This window comes from Acanthochromis polyacanthus, chromosome 5 (genome assembly GCF_021347895.1).
Source record: "Acanthochromis polyacanthus isolate Apoly-LR-REF ecotype Palm Island chromosome 5, KAUST_Apoly_ChrSc, whole genome shotgun sequence".
Lineage (NCBI taxonomy): Eukaryota > Metazoa > Chordata > Actinopteri > Pomacentridae > Acanthochromis > Acanthochromis polyacanthus.
The window spans coordinates 7,208,654-7,233,408 of record NC_067117.1 but is presented as its reverse complement, the minus strand read 5'-3'; the positions used below and the strand labels follow the sequence as shown (position 1 = coordinate 7,233,408).

General features: G+C 41.5%; 1 protein-coding gene across 1 annotated transcript in view; it reads left to right on the top strand.

Annotated features, from left to right (window-relative positions):
• tox2 (TOX high mobility group box family member 2) overlaps nucleotides 1–24,755 on the top strand; it is a 93,465-nt gene that overhangs the window by 34,598 nt on the left and 34,112 nt on the right. The window contains 1 exon segment of the mRNA XM_022200989.2: nucleotides 14,665–14,724. Coding sequence (XP_022056681.2) covers nucleotides 14,665–14,724 — 60 coding nt within the window.

Genomic DNA, 24,755 nt, shown 5'->3' with positions numbered 1-24,755 from the left:
AGCTTTTCCTACTGAAAAAAACAAAACAAAGTTTCTGTTTCAGTGTTGTCTCACCAAACACTGTGCATCCTTGAGGTTAAAAAATGTGCTGAATGCATTTTCTTCATCATAGAACATTTGCAAGGCTGACTCTTTTCAGTATTCTGAAACCTGCTTTGTTTACATGTGTGCTGCTTACTAGCTTGCAGGCGTCTTCTTTCCTTTGCATTTGCTGGCACGTCGTTGCATATCTGGGCACATTACCACTACGTATAGATTAGCGGAATAGTGTGAAACCATTGGCAGGAATGTGCGTTGCGTCAGACTTATGCTTGTGTGTGTGCATACATGTGCTAATGTGCGTACAAGAGAATGGATAAAAGGAGGACCCACTCATAAAATGAAGCTGCATGCTGCCAAAAGCAATCCATAACTCCTAAAGGTTACATACCTTGAATTTGCAAAGAAAAATATTCTTGTGTAGTACTGAATATTGTTGATTTGTGCTGTAAGACAAGTCAAGGTAGCTTCAAATTGCTAGTATTACTTCGTACTTTTTTCTATTCTAGTTTTATTTGGCCTTGGTTATTTTTATTCCTGCTTGTGTATCACACTTGTATCTTTTTGCTATTCAGGTAAGCACTGCATTTATTATTTTTGGAGCAATATCTGGCTCAAGATAATCCTTTGGGATTAATAAAGTATTATTTTGTCTCATCCTAGCTTGCCTTGAAGGTGTCTAGTACATCGTTTTATGTGCGTCTTCTACTTTGTGAGAGTTTCACGCAAAAGTGGGTTTGAACAGTGCACAGTTTTTGTAATAACTGACTCTTTGGTGAGACTTTAAAAGGTCAACTCATACCTGCTGATTGCATGGCTGGGTTAATCTGCTCTAGTTTAAGTTTTATTGTCATGAAACTACTGTAATTTATACAACGAAAAGAAATACCAAAACACAATGAGTGTTTGAAGTGATGCCGTAAAACCCCTGTTTGAGTGGAGAGTTGTTCAGCTCAGGTTGGATTAGCATCACTGTTTTCTTTGGAGGGAGTCAAACTGTTTGAGCTACCGTTGTAGTTGTTGTTATTGTTGTTGTTGTTTTACCTCCGCTGCCTTGACGGTGGTACATTGGGTGAAGGTTCAGAATTTGCTGTAACGCAGAGATGACAGGATCGTTTCAGGACTCCCTCTGTTTCTCTCTTTCAGCGTCTCTTTCTCCTGGTTTCCACGTCTCTTTCTCTCCTCCGCTCTCCTTGCTGCTTTGTCTCTCTCTGTGTCTTTTTCTCTTTTTCCAAGCTGATTTGGAGCCTTGCATAGTCAATTATGTAGGGAGTGAGAGATGGAGTGGGGGCTCCGGCTTCCATATTTTGGTGTGATATTAATATTGCATGAGCGCTATTCTGTAGCGAATATCTAAGAGACTGCCTATTAAGGCAGCAGCAGGAGAAGAATGTGACACACACACACACACACACACACACACACACACACACACACACACACACACACACACACACACACACACACACAAAGCCTGAGAGCAGGGGTGAATCAGTCAGGATCAGGCCCAGGTTGTTATAATTAGTGTTTTCCTGATTTATTTTGGGGGGATAATAAGAGTGAGTCATTTTCCTGTTTAATTCGTCATGTTTGTTTATCTTGACATGGCTCACATCACACCGTACAGTGAGCGTGTTTGATGTTAGCGAGAACTGAGTGATGTTCCACTGTAATTGTGCTAAGAATGGAATATTTTAACTAACCAACTGAATAAACAAACAAAACAGACACAAAACAAATGCCTGCTGTAAATACTAAAAAAAAAAAAAAGTACATTGCCAGGATAATTGTAATATTGCATATTGCAAAGCAGGAGGGGATCTGAAGGCAGGCCATTTATTTTCTGCTGTTGGGTGGGTATCAATGATGCATACAGGAAGTGTCAACAGTGACAGGCTGAGATGGTCCCCAGCGATGACTGAGAGGCTCAGCGTGGACACTTATTGCTTTTTGGGTGCTAAGTGGCGGTGACACCATGTGGTCTGTGATAGACATCTCATTTCATGCCATCACAGATTGACAAAAGCATCTGATTTTAGAAAGTAATCAACATAAACACTGTATAAAAGCATAATAACTTATATCATTTGTTAAAGAGGGTGTTTTGTAAACCCAGAAATAATCAGTGCAGTAATGTTTAAGCATTATTCAGAAAATTCAAATTGATAATTTAATTGGCTGAAAACATTTTGAACATTAAAGCAGAAGGGAACGGGCATGCATGTCAGAAAATGTAGATTTTCTGCGGTGCCTGCTTGCACCACCAGGTGGAGTCTCCTAACGTTAAATGAAATGGAGTTACAGGTGTGTTTGCTGACCAACTGCTTTAAACAAACGCCCCTTCCTGCTGTCTGCCTGCTCACTGTGGTAGCTGAATTGATAAAGTCCACATCATAAAGGTGTCTGCTTGCTGTTTGGTTTGCGTAGCTACCTGAGGTTTATGCTAATGGTGAACTAGGATTTCCAAACGCTAACATAGACTTAGTGTCTGTTAGTAGAGACAAGCTGTAGTCGCTAAAGTTCAGGAGCAGCAGGACTCTGATTACACACCTCTAACAACCTTCAAATTTAAGTGATGAAGTGTATCAGTGATGCTGAATATAAATACACTTTAGAGATGGCTGTAAAAACAGAATGATTTCTTGGACTGATAAAGTTGCTGTGACTGTATTTGTAGACATCTGCTTCAGCTGTTTCCAACAGCTGGATTAATGTTAACTACAGTGAATAAGTCGCTCGATCATGTAGATCAGATATGAGGATTACTGTGATATCAGACCACTTTGAAGACATTAATACCATTACTTGTTTTTTACTGTAGAAAACTGCAGCTTGTTTGCTGTGTTTGATACTCTGGATTATTAAATTGTTGTAGCAATTTCAATTTCATTTATAACTTAGTAAATTGGTGTCTTATCCGTTAATCAAATTCCCAAAATGATATTTTTTTAAATTAAGTGTCAGTTGGTAAATCCTGTTTTGGAAAAATCCACTGTATTTTATTCATTTAACAGTGAATTGATGACTCATTAACTGTTGGTTAAGGGATTTTTTTTAATGATTTTTTTTTTTTTTTGCTGTTGTAAAATGTCATAAAAAAGTAACATACACCAAACTGAATAGCTGTGTCTGATGTGTTGAAATGGCTTGTTTTGTCTGACCAGCAGGCCAAAACCAAAATTCAGTTAAATAAAGTAGAAAAATGCAGTAAATCTTCAAATTTTAGATGATGCACAAATTGAATGTGTGTCAATTTTGCTTTAATGATTAGTCTAGTCCATCCATCCATCCATCTATTATCTATACACCGCTTAGTCGTCATTAGGGTCTCAGAGGGGCTGGAGCCTATCCCAGCGACCAATCTATCGCTGGGCTACATATACAGACAAACAAGCACACTTGTATTCACACCTACAGACAATTTAGAGTTACCAGTTAACCTCCGCATGTTTTTCGACTGGAAGGAAATCAGAGAACCCTTAGAAAACCCACTCATGCACAGGGAGAACATGCAAACTCCATGCAGAAAGATCCCTGTAAGGCCGGGACACAAACCAGGGATCTTCTAGCTGCAAGGCGACAGTGCTACCCACCATCCACTGTGCAGCCCCTAGACTTGTCTAATTACCTACAAGTTTACATGATATCATGAGCGTTTAATGTTGAATAATGTCCCTGTCTTGTAGTGCAGTTAAAGCGTATAATTAGCTGTTGATACAGTTTCCCTCTTGCGTATATGTTTTAAAGTATAATTGGATGTAATAGCAAAAATATATTGTATTCCACAGACACGATGATTACAATTGCTTTTGTTCAGCCACAATAAAAAAATCATTCATTTTCGTGAGTCAGAAATCCTCTGGAGGGTAACAGGATTTTAATCTACTGTCCATGTTTTCTGTTTGTTTCAAAGTAAGCACCATTTCCCTCTAGTTGCCAAACCAGGTAGGCTCCCACAAATCTCCCGCATATCAACCATAATAATCAGCAGATAGTATTTTTCCTCACAGGATTTGGTCCTGTAAACATGCTGAAGTGGCGCTTCTATACAATCCTTTCCCTCTTGCAGCAGCATTGCCAGGCACCGTCAAAAGCCCAGAGAGCCCGGGCCTGGAGTTGACAAAGCCAGTTAGTCCTGAGCCCAGAAGCATCATGCTGGGCTCGACGTCGAACAAGTGCTCGGTGACCTTACAGCACCAGCTGGAGTTTAAAGAAGTCTTTAAAAGGCCGATTCTCCACAGTAATATCATCGCCCATGCCTCAAAGAGTCTGGATTAAGGCCCACTTTCCCTCGCTAAAATGTAACAAATGTGTGAAAAACATCACAGCCAAAGCCAATGTGGAGAGAACGATGTAGAGAGTGGTGGTGATGGGGGTGGTGGTGGGTTAACAGATAGGAGAGGCAGAAAAGAAGGGAGAAAGAAAGTAAGGGAAACTCAACATCTTAACACTCGCCAATCCCCCTCCCTGCCAGATATATCAGTGTAGTTGGCTTTCTCTGAAATTCAAATGGCAAGAGGGGGAGAAAAAAAAAAGCAGATGAAAAAAAGAGAAACCTCTGGCTTTGGAAAAGGGGGGGGCGGGGGCGCTGAGAAAAAGACCTGCCATCTATGTATTAGTGCTCTGTAAATATTACATGAGCTCCACATTCGCTCAGTTGTTTGGCATTACTTCCACTGGATGGGTATATTATTTTAGAAACCATGCCTTGTTTATGGAGAGGCATGACCTACTTCCAGACACTCCTCTCTTTCTCTCTCTCTGGTATTTTTTTTCTTCTTTCTCTTCCTTCTCTCTCTCTCTCGTTTCCCTTCACCTCTCTTTTCCTCCCTCTCTCTTTTCCTCGCTCTCGCTCCTCTTCTGCTCTCAATCTGCAAAATCTCAACTGGTTGTCCCTGCTGAACAATTACAAGGCAGAGAGACCCAAATGGAGATGTTTGTAGAAAACAACATGTGTATAATTAAGGTTTAATGAGCTCTTGTCAGGGTGGAATGTGCAATTAGATTGGTAATAGAAAATTCTGCCTGAATGCTAGTGGCATAGGCTGGATGTGGAGTCAGCATGGCAGTGAATGAAAGAACAGTGAATTATTTTGAGCCCCATTGACAGAAGTAGATGCTGCTGGATGCTGTATTTAGATTTAAATATATGGTGAGTTACAAAATACAGAAAGAAGGCTTTTTTCTCCCTCTCCTAGTGGTGCTATATTGTGTGTTTTCAAATTCCAAATGACTGTACTTGTGCACACCAGGTTGGTTTCTTGGGAAAACAGTTCTTGAGCAGCTGAAGTTATGCTTCAGTGCTGCAGGGGGAAGCAAGGCTGTAATTGTGATTTGAATGGAGAGACTCAGAAATGTCATTGTCTGCAAAACATAAAGAGTGTGCAGGTTTTTAATCAAAATTGCTCCAGTTCTTCTTCACTAAATAGTATTCAGGGAGCACTTACATCTGCCAGCCTCCACGACAAGATGCTGAGAATTTGTTTTAATGGGAAATTTTTGCATCTAAGTCTGCATCAAGTATCACAGCGAAAGGAAATCATGCTGACTGAGAAAAGACCGATAATTTTTTGGAGAATGCATACACTACAGTTCAAAAGTTTTGGGTCACCCAGACAATTTCATGTTTTCCATGAAAACCTCACACTTTTTTCATGTGCTAACATAATTGTACAAGGGTTTTCTAATCATCAGTTAGCCTTTCAACACTATTAGCTAACACAATGTAGCATTAGAACACAGGAGTGATGGTTGCTGGAAATGTTCCTCTGTACCCCTATGGAGAATGTCTAGACTGGATTTCTGATTCATTTAATGTTGTCTTGATTTAAAAATATGCTTTCTTTGAAAAATAGTGACCCCATACTTTTAAATGGTAGTGTAAATCCCATCCCGATGTAACAACTCATGACCCCTGAATTATAGCTTCATTACATTAAAAAAAGAAACCAGTGAGTCTTTGGCAATTTTTTTGGCTTGAAAAATGATCAAAATAAGGAATCATTTTGTTTTAAATCATCTCATAATTTGTAATTGTAGCGTACTACCAAATGGCCACATGGCAGTTGTGTAAAGCAACATTAAGCATTTCCAGGGAATTTAACAGATAGACAGACTTGCCTGGTATCCAAAGGAATTACATCCATATTGGACGATTTTGCACCATATGATAAGCCAGTGTTCAGAGCCAGTGCTGAAAATAGAGTGCTGTTGGTGCAGTGGTGTAGAAAGCTCAGGGTGGAACGCAGCTGACTTTTGTACAACAGACTGAAGTTTGTGTACCATCACAGACCTGCAATTAGGATTCATCTTAACCAAGTGTTTCAGTGGTTTAGCCCTGTTTATTTTCTATGGTCACGATCTATTCTTAAACTTAGCCATACCACAGCTGATAGTACAGAAAGCCAGAATTTCAAAAACTTTGATGTTAAAGGATGCTGCCGGCTTTGTGGTGTCACCTAATATCTACTCTCTTGTGTGAAGATGAGGTTAGTGTGAGAGACAAACAGAACTGAAAACATTACTTCTGTGGTGAATGTAACAATAGCGGATGCAAATAAATGTATTTGCTGGTCTATTAATGAACATCATCAGGTTTCATTTGCTCTCGGCAGCATTTCTTTCCAGGTCTGTGCCTTTTCTGCTCTAGAGGCTCATTATTTTATGGAAGAACACTTCACCGGGCTTTGTATCTTTTCAAATAAGGCGATTGTGAGTAAAAACAGATATCTTGTTGCGCTCTTTTTTTCTTCTCTCTTCCTCTTTTCTGACAGCCTTTTCCTTGACTTCGTGGAATTGCGGCTTGTGGGTCTGGTGGAGAAGATCCGCGCACACAAAAATTGTGTTTGGCTTTTTCTGAATTACTTGACTAGTCCCTGAAAGAGAGGGCCCTTTGTTGGCTTCCTCTGGGACTGCCCTTGAAAGGCTCCTATTGTGTGGTAAGCACTATGATATAATGCAAGTGGATTTAATAGATTTAATGGAACAAGCAGACATGGTTCTCGAGCCCGCATGTGATGAGAAGCAGCCTGTTTTAGGTGATCAGAACCACATCTTAAAGAAATGAAATGTTATGTCAATGTCATGTTGCTCCAGAAGCACGTCAAGTTCTGATTATATGTTCAATATTCTTAGCTGTTTGGTGCATGCGGACCTAATATTGAGCGTGTTTCTTTTTACGTTGCCGAAAGCATTTGTCAGACTTCTATATCTCTTGATTATCCATATCTGAGCTCCACCTGGCAGTCAAGGTTAGGCAGAGTGGGGGGGAGGTGGATGCCAGCGATGTGTTAGCTTTGTTTTCATTGTGTTAACAGGAGCACAATGGTACGATTGTATGGCCATCTGAAACCCTACACCTACCCAGAGCTTTCGGGGGTCAGAGGTGGGGGAGATGTGTGTGCCTTTAGCCCGGTGAACCATGCGTTTTGAAAAAGCCAGAAACCCGAAGAGTAATCCATCCAGCATACCATCAGAACCTTTCTGCCTCGCCGGCTCGCTCACATATCAGATCTGCTCATCCAGAGTTCTTGTCAAATGCTCTCATTTTCCAAACATAAATTATGCTCTTTCATTTTTTTCCCCCTTCCTCTTGTTGCTTTGTAATCTGTCTCATTATTTTAAGGCGCCAATTGAGGAGTGGCCTGCCTCTTGAAGCCCCTCAGTGTGATGGACAAGACCATAAAGCCGAGCAATAAACCTGAGATGAATGTTATATCTTAACACTGATAGAGGCAATTAAGTCCATCATAAGCGAGAGGGGGAACACTCTTCTCTGGGGACTCATTCACTTGCATGGTTTAACATGATCCCCAGCTAAATGCCTTATTTTATTTCTCCTCTCAGCTCACAGCTTACAGTCGAGCACAAATTGAACTGATGTGTTTTTTTTTTCCCCACACACAATTTGGTCTTTCTGTCTGCTCTGCCCTTTACTGTCTGTCGTCATGTGTCTCCCTGTCTCTCCCCTTTCGCTCTCTCTCCTCCCTGTTTCGTTGTATTTGTCATGGTAATGTTAAAAATCTCAGCTGCTCCGTGCTCTTTCAGTTGGGAAAGAAGGGCAAGTCTAACCCCTCCACCTCACTAGTGTCTGTGTGTTGAGGTTTAAAGGTAATGAGGACCATATTTCATCTGCATGGAGTTATATGATTGGGCGTGGCTGAGCAGGTCTGTTATGGGAAAATAAATATTATGGAAGGCCTAACTTTGTTATCTTTATCGCGCTGGGATCAATGTGTGTATTATTGGACAGGATACATTACACAAACACGTCAAGGAGAATGTGCCATATGCACACATATGCTATCTGAGCCTGAAGCAAAATGCGCGCACGCTGAAGTTTTATGCAAACGTGCATTAGCAACACATAAAGGTGAAATACACATGCAGCAGCAGCAGCAGACATAACCACACAGACACACAGCCAATCCATATCTGCTTTAAACACACCATCCCCCATGTTCACAGTGCTTTGGTTATGTCTGTATGTATATGTGTGTGCGTGCCAGCCAGTGAGTCATTGAATGCTCTAATGACCACAGTCCTGACACAGGTGTTTTGACTGCTGCCTCTTTCCATCGGCACATTGACTGACATGCGATTAGTTACGCTGGGGTGAAAACTGGGGAGGCGCAGGCTGTAACCATGAAAAGAGACGAGGAGGAGGGTTAAGTCCTCTTCTTCCACGTCTCTCCTGCCTCATCGTTCTTTAAATCTGAAACATCCCCGGCTGCAGTAGCCGGTTCTGAGGTTTGGTATTCAGTACGTACAGTAGAGCACAGCTGGGCTCCCAGCGACCTTATGAGAAAACCCTCTCCTCCAGATCAATGCAGGTTAGCAGCGCCGTAGCACAGAATGCAAAGTAACCGTCATAGGAGGGATATGGAAGTGGTACAAAACTGATCTGACAGTGACCTCGGGGAGTTGATCGTGCATCGAGCTGACTTAATCGATCCACTTTAAATACTTCTCTTATTTATCCCAGAGAATTGTAAACACGGAAGCTATACAGATTTGAATCCTGGCTTGAAGAAAGCCATGATATCCAGTCAGTACTCAATATTGGCAGATACTTTTTGATCTTGGAGAGAAACAAAAGAATTTGCCATAACCTTATTTATACATGATTAGTGTTACATTGGTTTTATTTCATCACAATATGTGAGTAGTTAGATAAAGTAAATCAAGTTTAACCAATACATATCCAGATGTTTTGTACAATCATATTCTTTTAGCACCTAAACAACATTACTAAAGAACACAAATGTAACAAAAAACTCTGAATTAAGATCACAAGAGTTTCTCAAACTCATCTCATGATGTATAGGCTTTAGCAATCCTGGCATCGATTATTATACAATTTATAATACGCACTTAACATACTTTCAGAAGTCCAAAACAAAAGCAAAAACATGGATATTCCAAATGTGCTTACAGATTTATACAAAGCATTAAAGACAAACTAGATTATGTATAAGACTGAAGCATGACAGAGAATTAAAATATTCAAAGTTCAGCCGTTTCCATTGAAGCCAACTAGTATAAACTAACTGTTACAAAAAATCCCGCAATGTTACAAAAAATCCCGCAATTATACATTGACCCATATGGTATGAGGTTTGCAAAGGAAACTTATCATTTAATTGGTGGATGAAACTGAGTCCCTATTTGACTATTTGAAGATTTTGGAAAACTTCATTTCTGATATGCTGCATTCCAGCCAACTGTTGTTCTATAACCTCTACGACTGTGCTGCACTTCCTGCATCAAACTGACATTGGTTTGGCTTTACACAAACCCAAAGTTATTTATAGCATCTCTCCCACTTTATTTTCTCCCTCCTATTCTTTCTCTATCTTTCTCCCTCTTGCGTATTTGCATTTCTGCTATGCAAACAGGAGTTTGGTGTCAAGTGCGTCAGTCGTACGGGCCTTGCTTGTCCCTTTTCTTTCTCGAGCTTCAATCTACCTCAACATTTCTTCCCCTTCGTTCCCTCGCTCGACATGACTCCCCCTCTCCTCCATCTCACTGTAGCTTTCCACCTCTCTCACCTTCACCCTCCCTCCCTCTCCTCCCTGCCTCCCCCCCGACTCACCCTCTCTCCCTGTCTGTGTTTTCCTTTGCTCAATTGTTTTGCTGTAGATTTGACCGCTATGATTAATGACCTCAAAGCCTCAGGAAAGCAAACACAGAGAGACATGCTCGCCCTTCTCTTACAAAACCTTCCCTTTTTCTCATATGTCAACCGCTTATATGTTCACACCAAACACATTATGACTTCTGATAAAAGATCTGCATATTAGGAACCAGATCACACAAGACCAAGAGTTTATATGCACATAATTTAATCTTCTACATGTTTCTGCTAATTTTTTATTTTCCAGATTAAGCTAATAAATGTAATTTCTATCATAAATCTCTATTATAGTGTGCGGTATGTCCATTTTTTTGGCATTATTGACTCACATTTCAGAGCTTTTGTCCTTTTTCTGTGTGCTCCAAATGATGAAATGCACCCCAGATGTCAGTTAAAGACCTCAGAGGTTAGGGGTCAACGGTCCGAGCTAAGCATCAAATTAGTTGAACATAGAGGCATTCAGGGTCAACAACACGTCACTGGGAAGCATGGTTAAAGTTAAAGTTTGCATACGTGTGTCAGATCTGACTTATAAAACAAACCAAAACATTTTTTCCCTGTGTTGTCATCTAGGTTGCTATTGTAAAATGAACCAGCAATGAGTTAGCTTAGCTTAGCATGATGACAGTGTGAACGGCCATGAAATAGTTACAGCGTGTAATAAAAGCACAACTTCTTGTTTTTCTGTTTGTACACAGATATAATGAGATAAAGTGTCAATGAGCAGATTTTTTAACCTTTGGACAGAGTCACACAAGCTGTTTTTCTCTGCTTGTATTCTGCTCAGCTGAGCAAAGCTAATCACCTGCTGGCTTAAGCATTTTCCTTCCTTCTTTCTTTTTTTTTTTTTTAATTTGTTGTACAGACATGAGAGTGGTATTGATGTTCTCATCTAATTCGAGGCAAGAAAGTGAATAAATGTATTTCCCAAAAGGTTAAATCATTCCTTTTAACACACTCCAGATTGGAATAAGACCATTAAACTACACTTGGCACAGCATGCAAACCAAGGGCACGCATGCTTGTAAAACTCTCATTTCTTAAGGTCATGCAGAGATTTGTTAGCTCTGATCACCTCTTGTGTCCGTGTTGTAGCATGTGTACAGTGCACTGAGCTTAACTCACCAGTTGTTACCCACAAAGAGCTCGGAAATAATTATTTTTACCTTTCCCCTCGATTTAGATCCTGTTTATTATTCTAACAGCTCTGCCCTCAGTGACTCTTTCCCATTGTGCAGGAGACACACAGCCGAAGACTTCACTTTGCTCTTTGACACTCTGTATAATTGTTTTGTACGCACCCTGTTTTGCTCATCAAGACCTGGTTTGCAGGTGTGAAAATAACCTATTGCGAGACACCATCACATCTAGCACAATGTGATTAGGACAGCATGTAAAATCATTTTCCAAGAGCAATAAAGAAAGCGATTTCATTTTCATTGCAGAATGCGGTGATTGTTCCTCCAGCAAACTAATAGTGCTATCAGATAGAAATCGTTGCACTAGAAGTAACACTTCCATCAGAGACTGAACGATAACGTGAAAATGGAACTGGGGCTTCAAATTGAATAATGTTGCAAAGAATTGCCTTTGTACTGGAGTTTGTTTGGTGCTCTGAAAGTGTCATGTATGAAGACAGAAACAAAAAAAAGGGAAGAAAAGCTCTACTGGAGTTGAATTTGGCCATAATTTAAACAGAAAATACTGAAATCTTACTAAATGACTGACAGCATGAACTTCCCTGGAACATATGGTCCATTGCATGTGGTGAAACACGCCTATAAAAATGATTGTGGTCCCGTTTTCAGTCCCTGGCCACAGCTTTAGAAACACCTTCAGTGGCGTTCTTTGGGCACGTATCCATCCCGTTACTTGACCTTACAGTAGCAACAGTAATTCATCTCCGCCACTAGCTGTCTTGAGGTGTGTTTTGTTTTCTCATAAATGGTCGGTGCCAAATAGTGTCAGACAGAGAGGCAGGGGAGGCCTCTGAGAGTGTGTGTGTGTGTGTGTGTGTGTGTGTGTGTGTGTGTGTGTGTGTGTGTGTGTGTGTGTGTGTGTGTGTGTGTGTGTGTGTGTGTGTGTGTGTGTGTGTACGTGTGTTTATACGTCTGTGTGTTTCAAGCTGCAGCCTCTGGCTGTGACCCCAGTGTTAATCACTCTACAGCCACAACAACCACAGGCTCTATTGCCACCACTGCTGCCGGAGCCCTCCTCCTCCTCTCCCTCTCCATTTCTTTCCTCATTCATACTCTGCGCTCGCTCTGTTTTTATTTCTCCCTCTCAATTTCCCCCCCTTACCTACAGTATCTTCCCTACTTGACCTCCCACTTACACAAGATCGCTGTCTCCTTCCCCATTAGCTCAGGGATACAGCCTCGTCTTTCTTATTCCTCTCGCCATAACCTCAAACTGTCACCTTTCTTCTAGCCTAAGCCTCCCCTTTAGGCTTTTTGAGCTCTGTGTTTTGAAGCTCCACATTAGCAGGCCTGCCCTGTCCTCGATTCTCTGGAAAACTGCAGAGCAGCTAAAGGCTGTTCTCACCTCGTGGAGCGTGTGTGGTCTATCGCTAGCCAAGCGGCTGGTTGACAAGGTCAGAAAAAAGTGTTAGGTTGTGATTGGTCAGCCATGTCACCGACTGATTCGGGTGATTGGATTTGTGGGTGACAGTTCAGCTGATGAATAAAATTTCTGTATTTGTCAGCCAAGGTTTTATTCTCATGTTTTTTTTTTGTCTGTTGTGACAGTTTGTCATGAGAATGTTTTACATGCCACCTTGAAAAATCTTGTGCCACTTCACTAATGACGTAGATCAGAACAAAACCCCCGCATCCTACATCTTGAGAAGTGCCTATTTAACAGAAATCATTTTGAACACTTGTCTTTGTGAAATAGGTCCCTGGAAATCCCTGTAGCTTTTCTAGAGAACTAGGTGGCACAGCAGATCAATTTCTGGGTCAACATGCTGGCTGACTTATCCGTTGTGTGTCATTTAATGACACCACTGTTGCCTTTGATGCAGCTTTTGTGCATGTACTTCGTGCACACATGAGTCTACAAAATCTGTGAGGCTTCCTGAGCAATGCTTCACATCAGCATAGTAACATGCTAATAGGACAATGCTAGCATGTATAAAATAAAATGTTAAAATAAAAAGTGAAACGTGGCATCATGGGTGCCAGAAAAAAATGTTTTTAAAAAAATGGTGGAAAACTCATGTAGAAAATGTGAAGTTAACAGTGACATAATTAAAATTTTAACCTTAAATACAGTAACAAAATAACTAAACAAACAGTGCAATCTTTCTGTCAAACAATGAAAAGAACAAATTACCAAAATTAAATGCTGACATGATTTTTTGTGTCCGTTTCTTAGATAAGCATGTGAATTTTAATTTTTTTCTCTAATTTTACCTGTTATTATCAGTAATTTAACAAAACAGAACAAATCTGTACAACATTCAATTGTTTTAAAAAATTAATTTTAAAACTATTAATAAAGCATTAATTTTTAAGCGGTGTCTTAAGACGGTAGACTGTTTATCATGTTTAGCATCTTAGCTTAGCATGTTAGCATGAAAACATTTGCTAAACATAGGATAGCATTACTGACAATTCAGTCAGAAAGTATGGTTTTACCTTGCCGACATGTTTTGGTGGCATCAGCCGTCTTCTTCAGAGCGTCATCTGATGTGTGATGACGTGCCCGTTTTTTTCTACTTTCTTACTGAATTGTTGGTTTAAAAGTAACGCTATCCTATAATAAGAAACGACAAAGTGAACAATATCCAATTATTTTCTAAACATAACTAAAGCGAATGGGAGTGTAATGAAGTGAATATTATTCTCAAAGTAGCAGCAAAAGAAGTCAGGAAACTCAGAGTCAGTAGGATTTATGTTCTTGGCTGTAATTTGAAATTATTAAGATGTTTTGGTCTCAACAAAAGTGCCATATTGATTAACCAACTGGTACATCAAAATGCCATCCTTAGATCCATGCTCCAAGACTGATTTAAAAATAACACTGAAAAGTTTGTTAGTGGATATGGATCTGCTGTACTGAAATGATTGACTGGCGAACTCGCTGGTAGACTAACTAGATGGCCGTTGGTGTGAATGTTGAGCTCTCAGTGTTGTGATTATCACTCGGTTGTGCCTTTGTCGCCTTGTGACACCCAAGGAATCGCAGCAGTTAGGTGTGCAAACACTTACACATAGGCAGACGCACACGAGCTGAAGGCAGGCTGAGGCGAAGAGTGTGAGTTACACAAGCTTTGACAGGGCCTAATTATACATGTCTCTAATGAACTGTAATTACTGACATCCACCAGAGCATCGAGGTCTATAAGCCGAGGACTTGCAGTCATTAGGCCGCCGTGCTACACCCGTTTCTGTATCTCCACTCACTGACTGAAATTTCTCTTTTTCATCCCTGTTGTGATGTGTCGGCCTCTGCCTAACTGTTTTCTCATTTCTCTCTCTCTACTACAGTTTGATGGTGACAACATGTACATGAATGAAAACAACCATGAGTTCCTCCCGCCAAACCAGGTGAGCTCAAATTGCTCCTAATGGGGTGCCTGCTCTTCGCCTTTCTTCCTCTCATTTCATCTGTTCCTCAGGATTGTTCCCCGAGTTGTTGTCGAGCCATTTTTCCTTCCGCCACTGTTCATGCTTGTTAAGATGGACGACAACTTGTTACTGAAAACAGCCACGGAGTCATATGACATCGGCAGAAAGCAAAGAGACCGTAATCCCTCCAAAAAACTATCCCAATTAGTTTTACACTGACAGATGCAACGGGGAGCATTCTTCGATGTTTTATGCACTGTGTGTTTGAAGTGCTCCCACAGGATTGTTAATACGGGTTGTAGTGGTCACAGTTGGAAACAAACGAGAAGTCATTTCTTCTATTCCTAGGACATAGAATCTAAATGCAGAGAAATGTTTTGTCGATTTAGGGTCTGGTTAAGTTTATTTACTATCTAATGTTCATTTTGTTCCCCATTACGAACACTTTTCATCCCAGGAAACATATAATGTAAAGTAAAATCAACACAGTGTAAAATAATTACAACTCAACACAATACAATACTGTTACACCTATCATCAGAAACATATACGTCAAAACCGCTAGAATAATTACCACTAAAACATTTTTAAAAACTCCCTTTTTTCAAAGAGCACTCTATTTCTTCCTGGAAACCTTTTGTTTCCTCAACTTAATTCTTCAAGCATGACGTATCCTGATTTTAAAACACACTTTTTAAATCAGTAGTTATGTTTCCTATGTAAAATAAAAAAAAATCTTATTGTCTTTGTACGCTTAAGTTGGAGCCTGTGCACCATGCGAAGGGCAGAAGGCACGGAAACACTCAGGGACAAGTTGCTAGTCCATCATTGTACTTCATAATTACATTTCTGCTTAGTAGATGGAAACCAGAGAACCTCAACCAGCAAATGTCCAAATTCCACACAGAGGGTGCTGGTACTGTCTTTTTCAACCGCTAAGCTAACACAACCGTCATTTTTTTTTTTTAAATTCACTGTATTCCAATTATACAACCATCCTCTGTGCACACACAGTTTTTGTACTTTAGTGAAAGCCAGTGCAGGAAACATTTTGGCCTCATTGCAAAGGATTTATTAAGATGGAATGGAGGGAGAGTCAGTGCTCTTCTACAGTACATGGTAACCCTGCCAGATACTGTAGCACAGCTGGCCATGAACAACTGGGAGACCATATGGTTGTGTTTGGACAGGGGGATTTGTGGAGTTTGGGAATAAGCCCATCTGACATACACAGGGGAGCAGGGAATTTGTCCCTGTCAATTGCAATTATTAGAACCCACAGGCAAGGGTGGTTCTGTGTTTCTGTTGCATTTGCTGTTTTGCTTAATTTCTTAATGCCTCGGTTCGCTAGCGTATGGCTCAGGGCCCGGAGTGAGACACGGAGCTGCTTAATGTTTCCTTTTCTGCATTTGTAAAGTTTAGTTAGATGCTTCTGACAACAAACATATCTGTCACCAAGTGATTTTCTGTGGAATAGTGCTGTTATCTGACAAATTTCTCATGCAGATAGTTGGCTGACTTAAAAAAAAAAAAAAAAAAACACCCTTAAGAACCACTGCTTTTATCGACCATTTTGATTCAGCGCATGCAGCTTTACTGGAGTACTGATTGACTGATTACAAGCCGCGCTGTTGTGCGCAGTGTTTTTTGCTGAATTACTGAGGGACAGATAAAACATTGCAAATTTGGCATAAAAGATAGACACAGAGAGCGAGGGGGAGAAAGGTAGGGATCGAGGAAGCACGAGAGAAAGGGAGAGAGGGAAGTAGCGTGAAAGACGGTGATGGGATGAAAGACGATTTTGCTTTGCTCTGTGTTATACTTTGTTTACTCAAGATCCCCTCATATTTGACATATGCCTTGCTCTATTCTCCGCTTCACCAAGTTTAGCCTCTCCTTTCCTCTGACAGCTAGAATCAGGGAGGCCTTAGGGGTGGACACGCACTCAGACAACAAAACACAGAGATAGAAGAAAGGCAACAAAAAGAAAAATCACTGATCTGCACCTCTTTAGTTGTGGCCTAAGTCGACACTACATATTTACCCCAAGCATGTTTACTGTGGAAAAGTAGAATCAATGAAGTCATATGGATGCTAAGGTTTTCTAATCATTGAGTGTGATTTTGTTAAAAAAGGTCATAGTTCTTGAATCGAGTGTCCTAAATCCAAACTACACACCAATACATACTCTGTACTGATCCTTATAGAACACTTTCTTTGTGCAGAAATCGAGCTACTAATGAGTGATCACCAGAAGACTGCAATGATATTTGTTTTCAAAATGTTCATAGTTTTTCTTTTCTGCGGTTTTCTGGAGCTACTATTCAGTATCTCCACTTTTGTCTTTTTGCTCTGCATTTCAGTAAAATATTGTGCATCAACACCACGTATTTACTTCACCATGGAACCTGGTGGAGTTATGTGACGTTTGTCCTTCTGTCTGTCTGTCTGTCTGTCTGTGCACAACATAACTCAAAAACAGATTTGGATGAGATTTTCAGGGAAGGCCAGAACTGTCACAAAGACCAACTGATTAGATTTTGGCAGTGATGCAGCTTTTTGTCTGAATCCACAGATTTTTTTTTTTTTAAGATTTCTGTATCATTGTGAGATAGCGGCACTGTAACTATGACAACCAGTCTACACTACATCAGCTGCCTGCTGATGATCACATGATTGCGATCCTACTACAAATCCACTGCTCTGGATTTATCTCATGGAAATGATACAACGACTGAGCAGCCTTTGCAGAGTGCTTTTTTTGTTTAGAATGCATAGTAACTTTATTTTGTAACCACAGCATTTGTGTTTAGTGCAAATTTGGGCCGAAGCTACAGTTTGATTGACACGATCAGTGCACGTTCCTGCGAACTGATTTTCTGTGTCTCATCTAAAAGTACACTCCAGCTACTTTCTGTAAGTGTGTTTCATTGTTTTGGGATTTTGACTGATTGGCTAAAGTGATAAAGTTTAAAACACATTAAAAAAATTCTGAATCTGTTTATGCTTCAATTGTTTGCCAGGGCTGAAGTAAAATGGACTTGTGCTGAGCGGGATAAGACAGCTGCAGGGCTAATTTTTATTAACCAGTTATATTCTTCAAGAAATGTGCAGCACAGCATACACACACACACCGTATTATTCTCAATGTATTCCATTTTGAACAAAAACAAATCATTCTGCCTAAAGCTGACTTTTTCTCTGCTTGCTGCGTTATTATCTCACTTTAGTTATCTATCTTTCTTTCACTCAGACTCCCCCTCTTTTGCGCTTTCTCTCACTGTTTCTCTCTCTCTCTCTCTCACCCTCCATTGCATTTAAATGCATTTGGGTCAGCGGTTCTGCCTCAGAACTGTGTGAACGAGTGTTTCTCAGTGCTTGGTTTTCTCTCACTTCAGTTTCGCCATGTAACGGCTCTATTCAATCTACCTACCTCAATGCATTTTTAGAAACACATAAGGCACATTCATGTAGGTCATAAGCACAGCCCTGGTGAGTGAATCTGGCTAAGTAAGCACATCAAATTGTGCGATGCTTAGATGGGTATGTTCTAGTGATGAGTCACAAGGAAATGGGGTCAGTGCCATTGTCATATCGATGTTCCCATGAGCATCGTTGCATGACCCTGCTTAGCTCTCGGTAGTGTTTCTTCCAGTCTCTCTCTCTCCAGTGCCCCCAGCAGAGTGACAAAGTGTTAGTGATTCTATGACAAGGTCACAGACCCTGGTCTTGGCATCAACAAGCTCTTTGTCTGCCCCCGTGGCCACTGACCATTGTAGTAGGAACACTGTGGAAAGGAGAAACCAACGAAGAGAAGCTCCCGTGTCATCACATGGCTTCGATCTGATGAAATCCCCATAGTGGAAAGAGCAGAAGAGCACCACCTAAGTAGAGAGCCTTTATATGACAAAGGTCCTAGTAGGCCAGATCATCCGAAGTGAGATTTCTCCTGCTACTACTAAACAGAAGTGCGTAGCGACACGATCAAAGATAATGCACCATGGAGATGCCTTCTCATAGCTGCACAGCAAAGTAAAAGAAACAATATACTTCATCAGCACTTTACCTTGACAATGCTTTCTTTTGATGTCTTTCTCCCTGACTTATGAATTAATTTAGCAGAACTGCTGTTTGAGAGAAATATGTCACAGAAAAAAGAACACGAGGAGGAAATGGAAGAGGAGGAGGGGGAGAGTAGAGATGGAGAAACTGCACAGGGGAATAATTCGGCTAATGGAGTGACTGTTTGGATATTCAGCAGAAGTAGGAACGGAGATTATGATCTTGCAATTAGCGTAACAAGGTTTTATTGATTGGCTGCTGCTGTAGCGTCTTTGCTGCCAAGACGCTGCATGTGGTTTTAACATGCACAGTGTGTGTGTGTAGCCCAGCCAGTCACACTAGTCCGACTACTACAACACTGCCAGAGTAGAATCCAGCTCAGTGTTAAAATCGAGCTGTGGCCATTTCCTGATCATCAAAGCTGAAATATTATGGATTGCCGAGTTGAAAGGGTCTGTTTGAATGCACGATGATAAAGTGGACTGCATTTGCATTTTCCGCTCACTTTTAAGTTAATGCATTGCCCTCCTTCCCCTCTGAGTGAAACGCAGGTACGAAAAGGCAGTTTCTGGTAACGAATGATTTGAAAGTTTGTCTGTTTTTTTTTTTTTTTTACATGACGGGAGTTCAAATGATGTTTTATCGGTGAGCTTGATGCTGTTTCTCGTCTCTATTATTTTGTAAGTCGTTGCTGGCAGGGATGACTGCGATCCCTTGGGTGTTGTAATTGTAATTAGGGAGGTGTTTGAGTGCCAACAGCAGATCTATGAGATACAGAAAAAGTAGAGGCACGTCGACGATTGACGGAAAGTTAGTGTTTTTTTTTTTTATTCGTCGAGCGGCAAGCACATGTGATTATGATTCAGTTTATAAAACAAGTTGACAGACTGAACTCATAGTGGGGCCTCAGTGTTAATTTTTTTATTCATCTTGTTTTTAATGAGAGATTTAGTGGTGTAAGAGCTCTACTTAACAGATTTTGATCAGATATGAGGTCTGTCACATAGTTCTGGTGCCGAAACTTCTCCAAACTGCCGTCTTTTAGATATGATTTAGTCCTCCTCTAAAGCTCCCTCGTGTCTCATCTTTCTCCCATATGTTTCTGATGAACCATTGTACAACATGATCCCATAGTCTTTTATGTCCAACCTTTGACAAATCTATCACCTCTTCCCTCTATGCTCTGAATTAAAGGCCCATTCCACCTTTCCAGTTTAGATGAGTAATTCTCTTGTTTGGCAGCAGCCCAAAGCCCAGCCGGCATGTCTGGAACCTCGGCGGAGCCTGATTGGTCAGGTTCAGTCGTGTGTGACTGACAGGAAGCCTGCTGATTGGGGGAGACGGTATCTTCGGATGGTTGCACTGATTAAAGCCTCGCGGCGGCGTTTTGTAAACTCCCGCCGTTCGGGGTCCCCGCGCTAGCGCCCTGGCCCTGCTGGTCTGAATTACAGCTTGGTCGCATTAGTCTGATTTACAGCTTCCTCCTGCTGTTTAGATTGTAGCCGGGTACCAGAGTGGCAGGCTCCTCCTCCACTTCACTTCCACCTGCCCCCCCTTCCCATTGATTCTCCCACTTTGTACCTCACCCTCTTGTTGTCACCTCAGTCTTCTCAATCCCTTGTCTGCTCCCCCTTTCATGCCACCTCACCTTGTTCACCTCATTTGCAAGTCCCCCCTCTGGCTTCTTGCTTTCCACCACTGCTCATCTTCCTTATTCTTTCTCCGACTTACACTTTTGGCCTTACCCTTCTCTGCGTTTCTTGTAACCCATGGCCCCACTCTTCACCTCCACTCTTCCCCAAATATCCCTCTTTACAACCTCTGACAACATCCCTTTACCTTTTCCTATCCAGTGGCTCTATGTCCTGCCCCCCCCTCCCTCTCTCTCTCACTCTTTCACTCCCTCACTACATCTTTTGTGAAAATGAAAACAAAGAGCGGCCTGCCAAAATATTTCTATAGCCGTTCGCTGACGAAGCAGGGAACGGAGACAAAGCAAAAAGATGTGCAGGCATATTTGTCGCGGCAGCAGAAAGATGGAAAGCTCTCTCTCCCTGTGGCCTTTTTACAGTCATTTGGAAACTCCCCACCTCACCCTCCTCACTCTCTCCTGGCCTGTTTAAAAGCCCTCTGTTTGAAATACTCATCTGACATGGCACGATGTATAAATGCACAGCTGTATATTTGTGTAAGGCCTTCACTCTGCCAAACTGTTGCCCCAGGTGATCAGATGAAAGTAATGGCGACCTTAATGTGTTTGTGTAGGCCTTTCACCCCATTGGATACAATTACAAGAGACTGCTCTTGTGCTAGATCACACGCTAGGATAAAAGATATAAAATGCACAGTGTCGACTCAGCCTTTTCCTAATTGCAGAGATTTTTTTTTTTATTTCTTAAAAAAAAAAAACGTACAAAGTTTGCCTCAGATTGGTTTTCCTTCGTGAGTGTGGGGTAAAAAAGCTATGGGCTATTAGAGAGGAAAATGTAACATTGAACCACGATTCATTAGCAAAATACTTGGTTAATTATTGATGCAATATCTTCGAGGTAAGAAAAAAGCCCAGAGCTGACATCGATCCATGTTGACTTATTTCCTCTGCTTAGAGAAAGTTGACATGAGGTAATATCATTTCTCCTATTAAACTGGTTAAATAGTACAGAGTGGAAATGTTGGTACCAAGCCTGGGGCAAGTGGCTTTTATAGTTTTACATAAAATATATTTGTGAGTTGGTTTTAACTTTCCTGTACTGCGACATGGTATGTTAACCTCATAAGAAACAGAGCTTACTTTAATGCAGTTAAAACCACCACGTTGTTATTTATAGAGTTTATAGTCATGTTAGTCGCTCTGTGAGGCTGCCACCATTTGAATGCCAACTGATTCAACTGAGCAATTCTTTATCTTATTACACATGTTAGTATGGTAATATCTGACATTGATCAATAATACACAGTTCAGCAGAAGCAAACAGGAATAGTACTTATTTTTCAGGTACATTTCTATTAAAAATGTGCTTAAAATTATGCAAGATGGGTTAAAGGCTTTCCAAAGTTACTCAAATTGAATGTTAAGTTGCACATGAATATCTTTGCCTTCATAATCTATCTAATCTAATAGTTGTGGAGAGACAAAAAACATCAAATGCCAACTTCATGGTGGCTCTCCTCTGAGTTGGCGGACCAATTCTGCCGTCCCTGGAGCCTTGCGTGGCTAAAAGCTGCAAAACTCAGGCTTACCAAGTTGTCCCTGCTTGAAATTAACTCTGTAATTCTATTCGTGGACATTGCTGCGGAGCTGGAGGTCCTTTCGTGGACACTTTTATGACGCATCAACTATGACTTGCAGCGCAGCGCTCTAGTGAGAGACAGGGGGGTTCATTGACACTGGAGAGCTGTCTCCTCCACTCCCCTCCACTCACAACCAGCCTCTTATTAACAATGGCACCAAGAGTACAAGGGTCCAGATGTTAGTCTCCTGCTCCCACCAGCTGTGCCAGCCTCCGATACACAGCCTCATTGACTCTGAACCAGGGAGGCAAGACACTTAAGAACACACTGACACCACACAGACACACACAGTGCAGGCAGTCCCTTACAGTAGGTTTTTGTTAAAAATACTGGGATACCTAGGAAATGTTTGCATTGTTTTCTGCCTGCACGAAACGGAGTGCAATAGCTCTTGAATGCTTTTGCAGATTAAATGACACACACAAACACACATATGCACTCTCACCAGCCACATGCACTTTACACCCCCCTCTCCCTCCTCTTCTCCTGGTGTAGAGTTAGCAGCAGAGTTATTTGTGGGTGACAGGATCCTAACAATTCTCAGAATAATGCACATTTGTTTGGATGACTGCGCCATCAGCGCTCCCTTTGTTATTTTGAACATTGTTAGAGTCAGTCGGTACAGATTCACCAACCCTTTTTTCTGCTGCCTTTTTTTTGTCCATTTACTTGTTCTTCTAACAATAATTAGTTTTGTCATTCAGAAACAGTGGCACCATTGTCCACATGCTAATAACGATTTTTGACAGTGGGCGCAGAACAGTAGATAACTGAAGAGTCATTAAAAATTAAAAAACAGTTGACTGGCTGTTGTTTTTTTGGCCTTGTTGAGTTCTTGTGCTGCCTCTGTGCAGTAACTCGGTGATGGCAGTGGCTGTTGTTAAGTCTTGCAGAACATGCAGCGGTGTGCCAAAGTTAAAACGGCATTCCCTCTCTGCGAGACATGGCTGCTCCCGACAGGATGAGACAGAGGGGGGACTCTGGAAATAATACTAAATGTCTGCCAGAGCAACGCTGTAATTCTAGATTCATCTTGTCAGGCAATAAGTTTGATTATGGTCCTCATTTGAAATGTTGGATTCATCTCGTTCCCTTCCCCCCCTTTATTTTCTGCTCCTTCCTCTCCATTTTTCTACTCCATCCTCCCCTCCTCTCGCTCTCTCTCCCCTCCCTACCTCCTCCTCCACTGACAGGAGTATCAACATCGGCATCACAATCACTCTAGATGACTATTGGGAAACCTGAGCTATCTTGTGCACCCATGGTTTGTTTTCCCCGACCGCATTACTGGAGATCACAGTTTTCACTGACACTGTGCGGCATCTGCATATCATTACTACCACAAGGTCTTGAACTCTCTCTGAGCACAAACCACCAGAGAAAGACATGAATACTCATTCTATTTTATTCTATTCTATTAAACAGTCATTTGGCAGAGATTGTAATGTTGTGTTCCAGTTGAATGTCCAGCAATAATGATGTGGTTGTTGTAGCTGACAGCACTTCTCCATTAGTCTCCTCTCTCACCAGAATCAAGTGTGATTAGACAGTGAGGAGGAAACAAAGACAACAAGAGAGATGAGGGTCAGTGACACATTTTCAGCGAATCAAATTAATAAAGGAAGAGGGGAAAAAGAAAAAAAAGGGAGAGTAAAAGTAACGCGTTAGCCGCAGTAGGCAGCTAATCTCTGGGCACTTGCATCAGTTTGCAGAATAAAGAGAAAGCGCATGAGAAGCAGACAGAAACAGAGTTACAAGGGAGGTTGTGTTTATTATTTGATAAAGCCTCCCTTATAACCTCAGCATGTTGTGCAATGGCTCTGGCTCTCCTTCAACTCTGCGGTGTGCCACTTCAAATTAGTCGCTCGTGGAGAGGGCCTGCCCCGTCTTTGCAAAATGCATTAGTACACCACTCAAAGCCTCATACAGCCTAGGGTTAAATACAAATTATATCATTTCTGTCATCCAATCAAATCACACTGACCCCTTGACCTGCGAGATGAGTCAAATGCATAATGAAATATGACATGGCACAAAAGCTCTGATTCTAATCTGTTCTGACACGCGATCAGATGAGGATGACCTCCTGACCTTGACTGACAAGTGAGACGAGCTCTGGGAACAGGATACACGAGGGAGAAGAAGGGAAGGAAATATAAAAGAGAAGAGGGGTGGAGGGGGATACATGCAATCGGAAGGGCCGGTTTTAGTCAATGAGGAGGTTAGTTAGTAGTCACCTCAGTATCTGAGGTGAATGAGGCCATCTGCATCTTTGGACTTCGGACAGTTGGTGCTCACGTTAATTATTCTCTCTATTCCCTCCATATTATCCATCCCTTCCCATTGGGTTTATTTCCTTGAAAGAGTAGGTCCCTTACCCTCTCTCTCCCTCCCTCCCTCCCCCCTCTCTTCCCACCTTCCCGTCCGACTCGTTCGCCAAACAGAAACTTGGTGGTTTGGCATCTCCCCCCCCATCCCCACTGCTCTTTTCATGATTCCCAAACAGTAATAGTGACAGATAAATAATGCAGCTGGGCTATTTTAGAGCGAGATGAGATGACAGAGGGGTGGGAGGAGGGAGGGATGTGGAGCAGGGACCAGAACTGTTTGGGCTTTTGCTAGGGACAGACCCGACTCGGCCAAACCTAAGAAAGAAA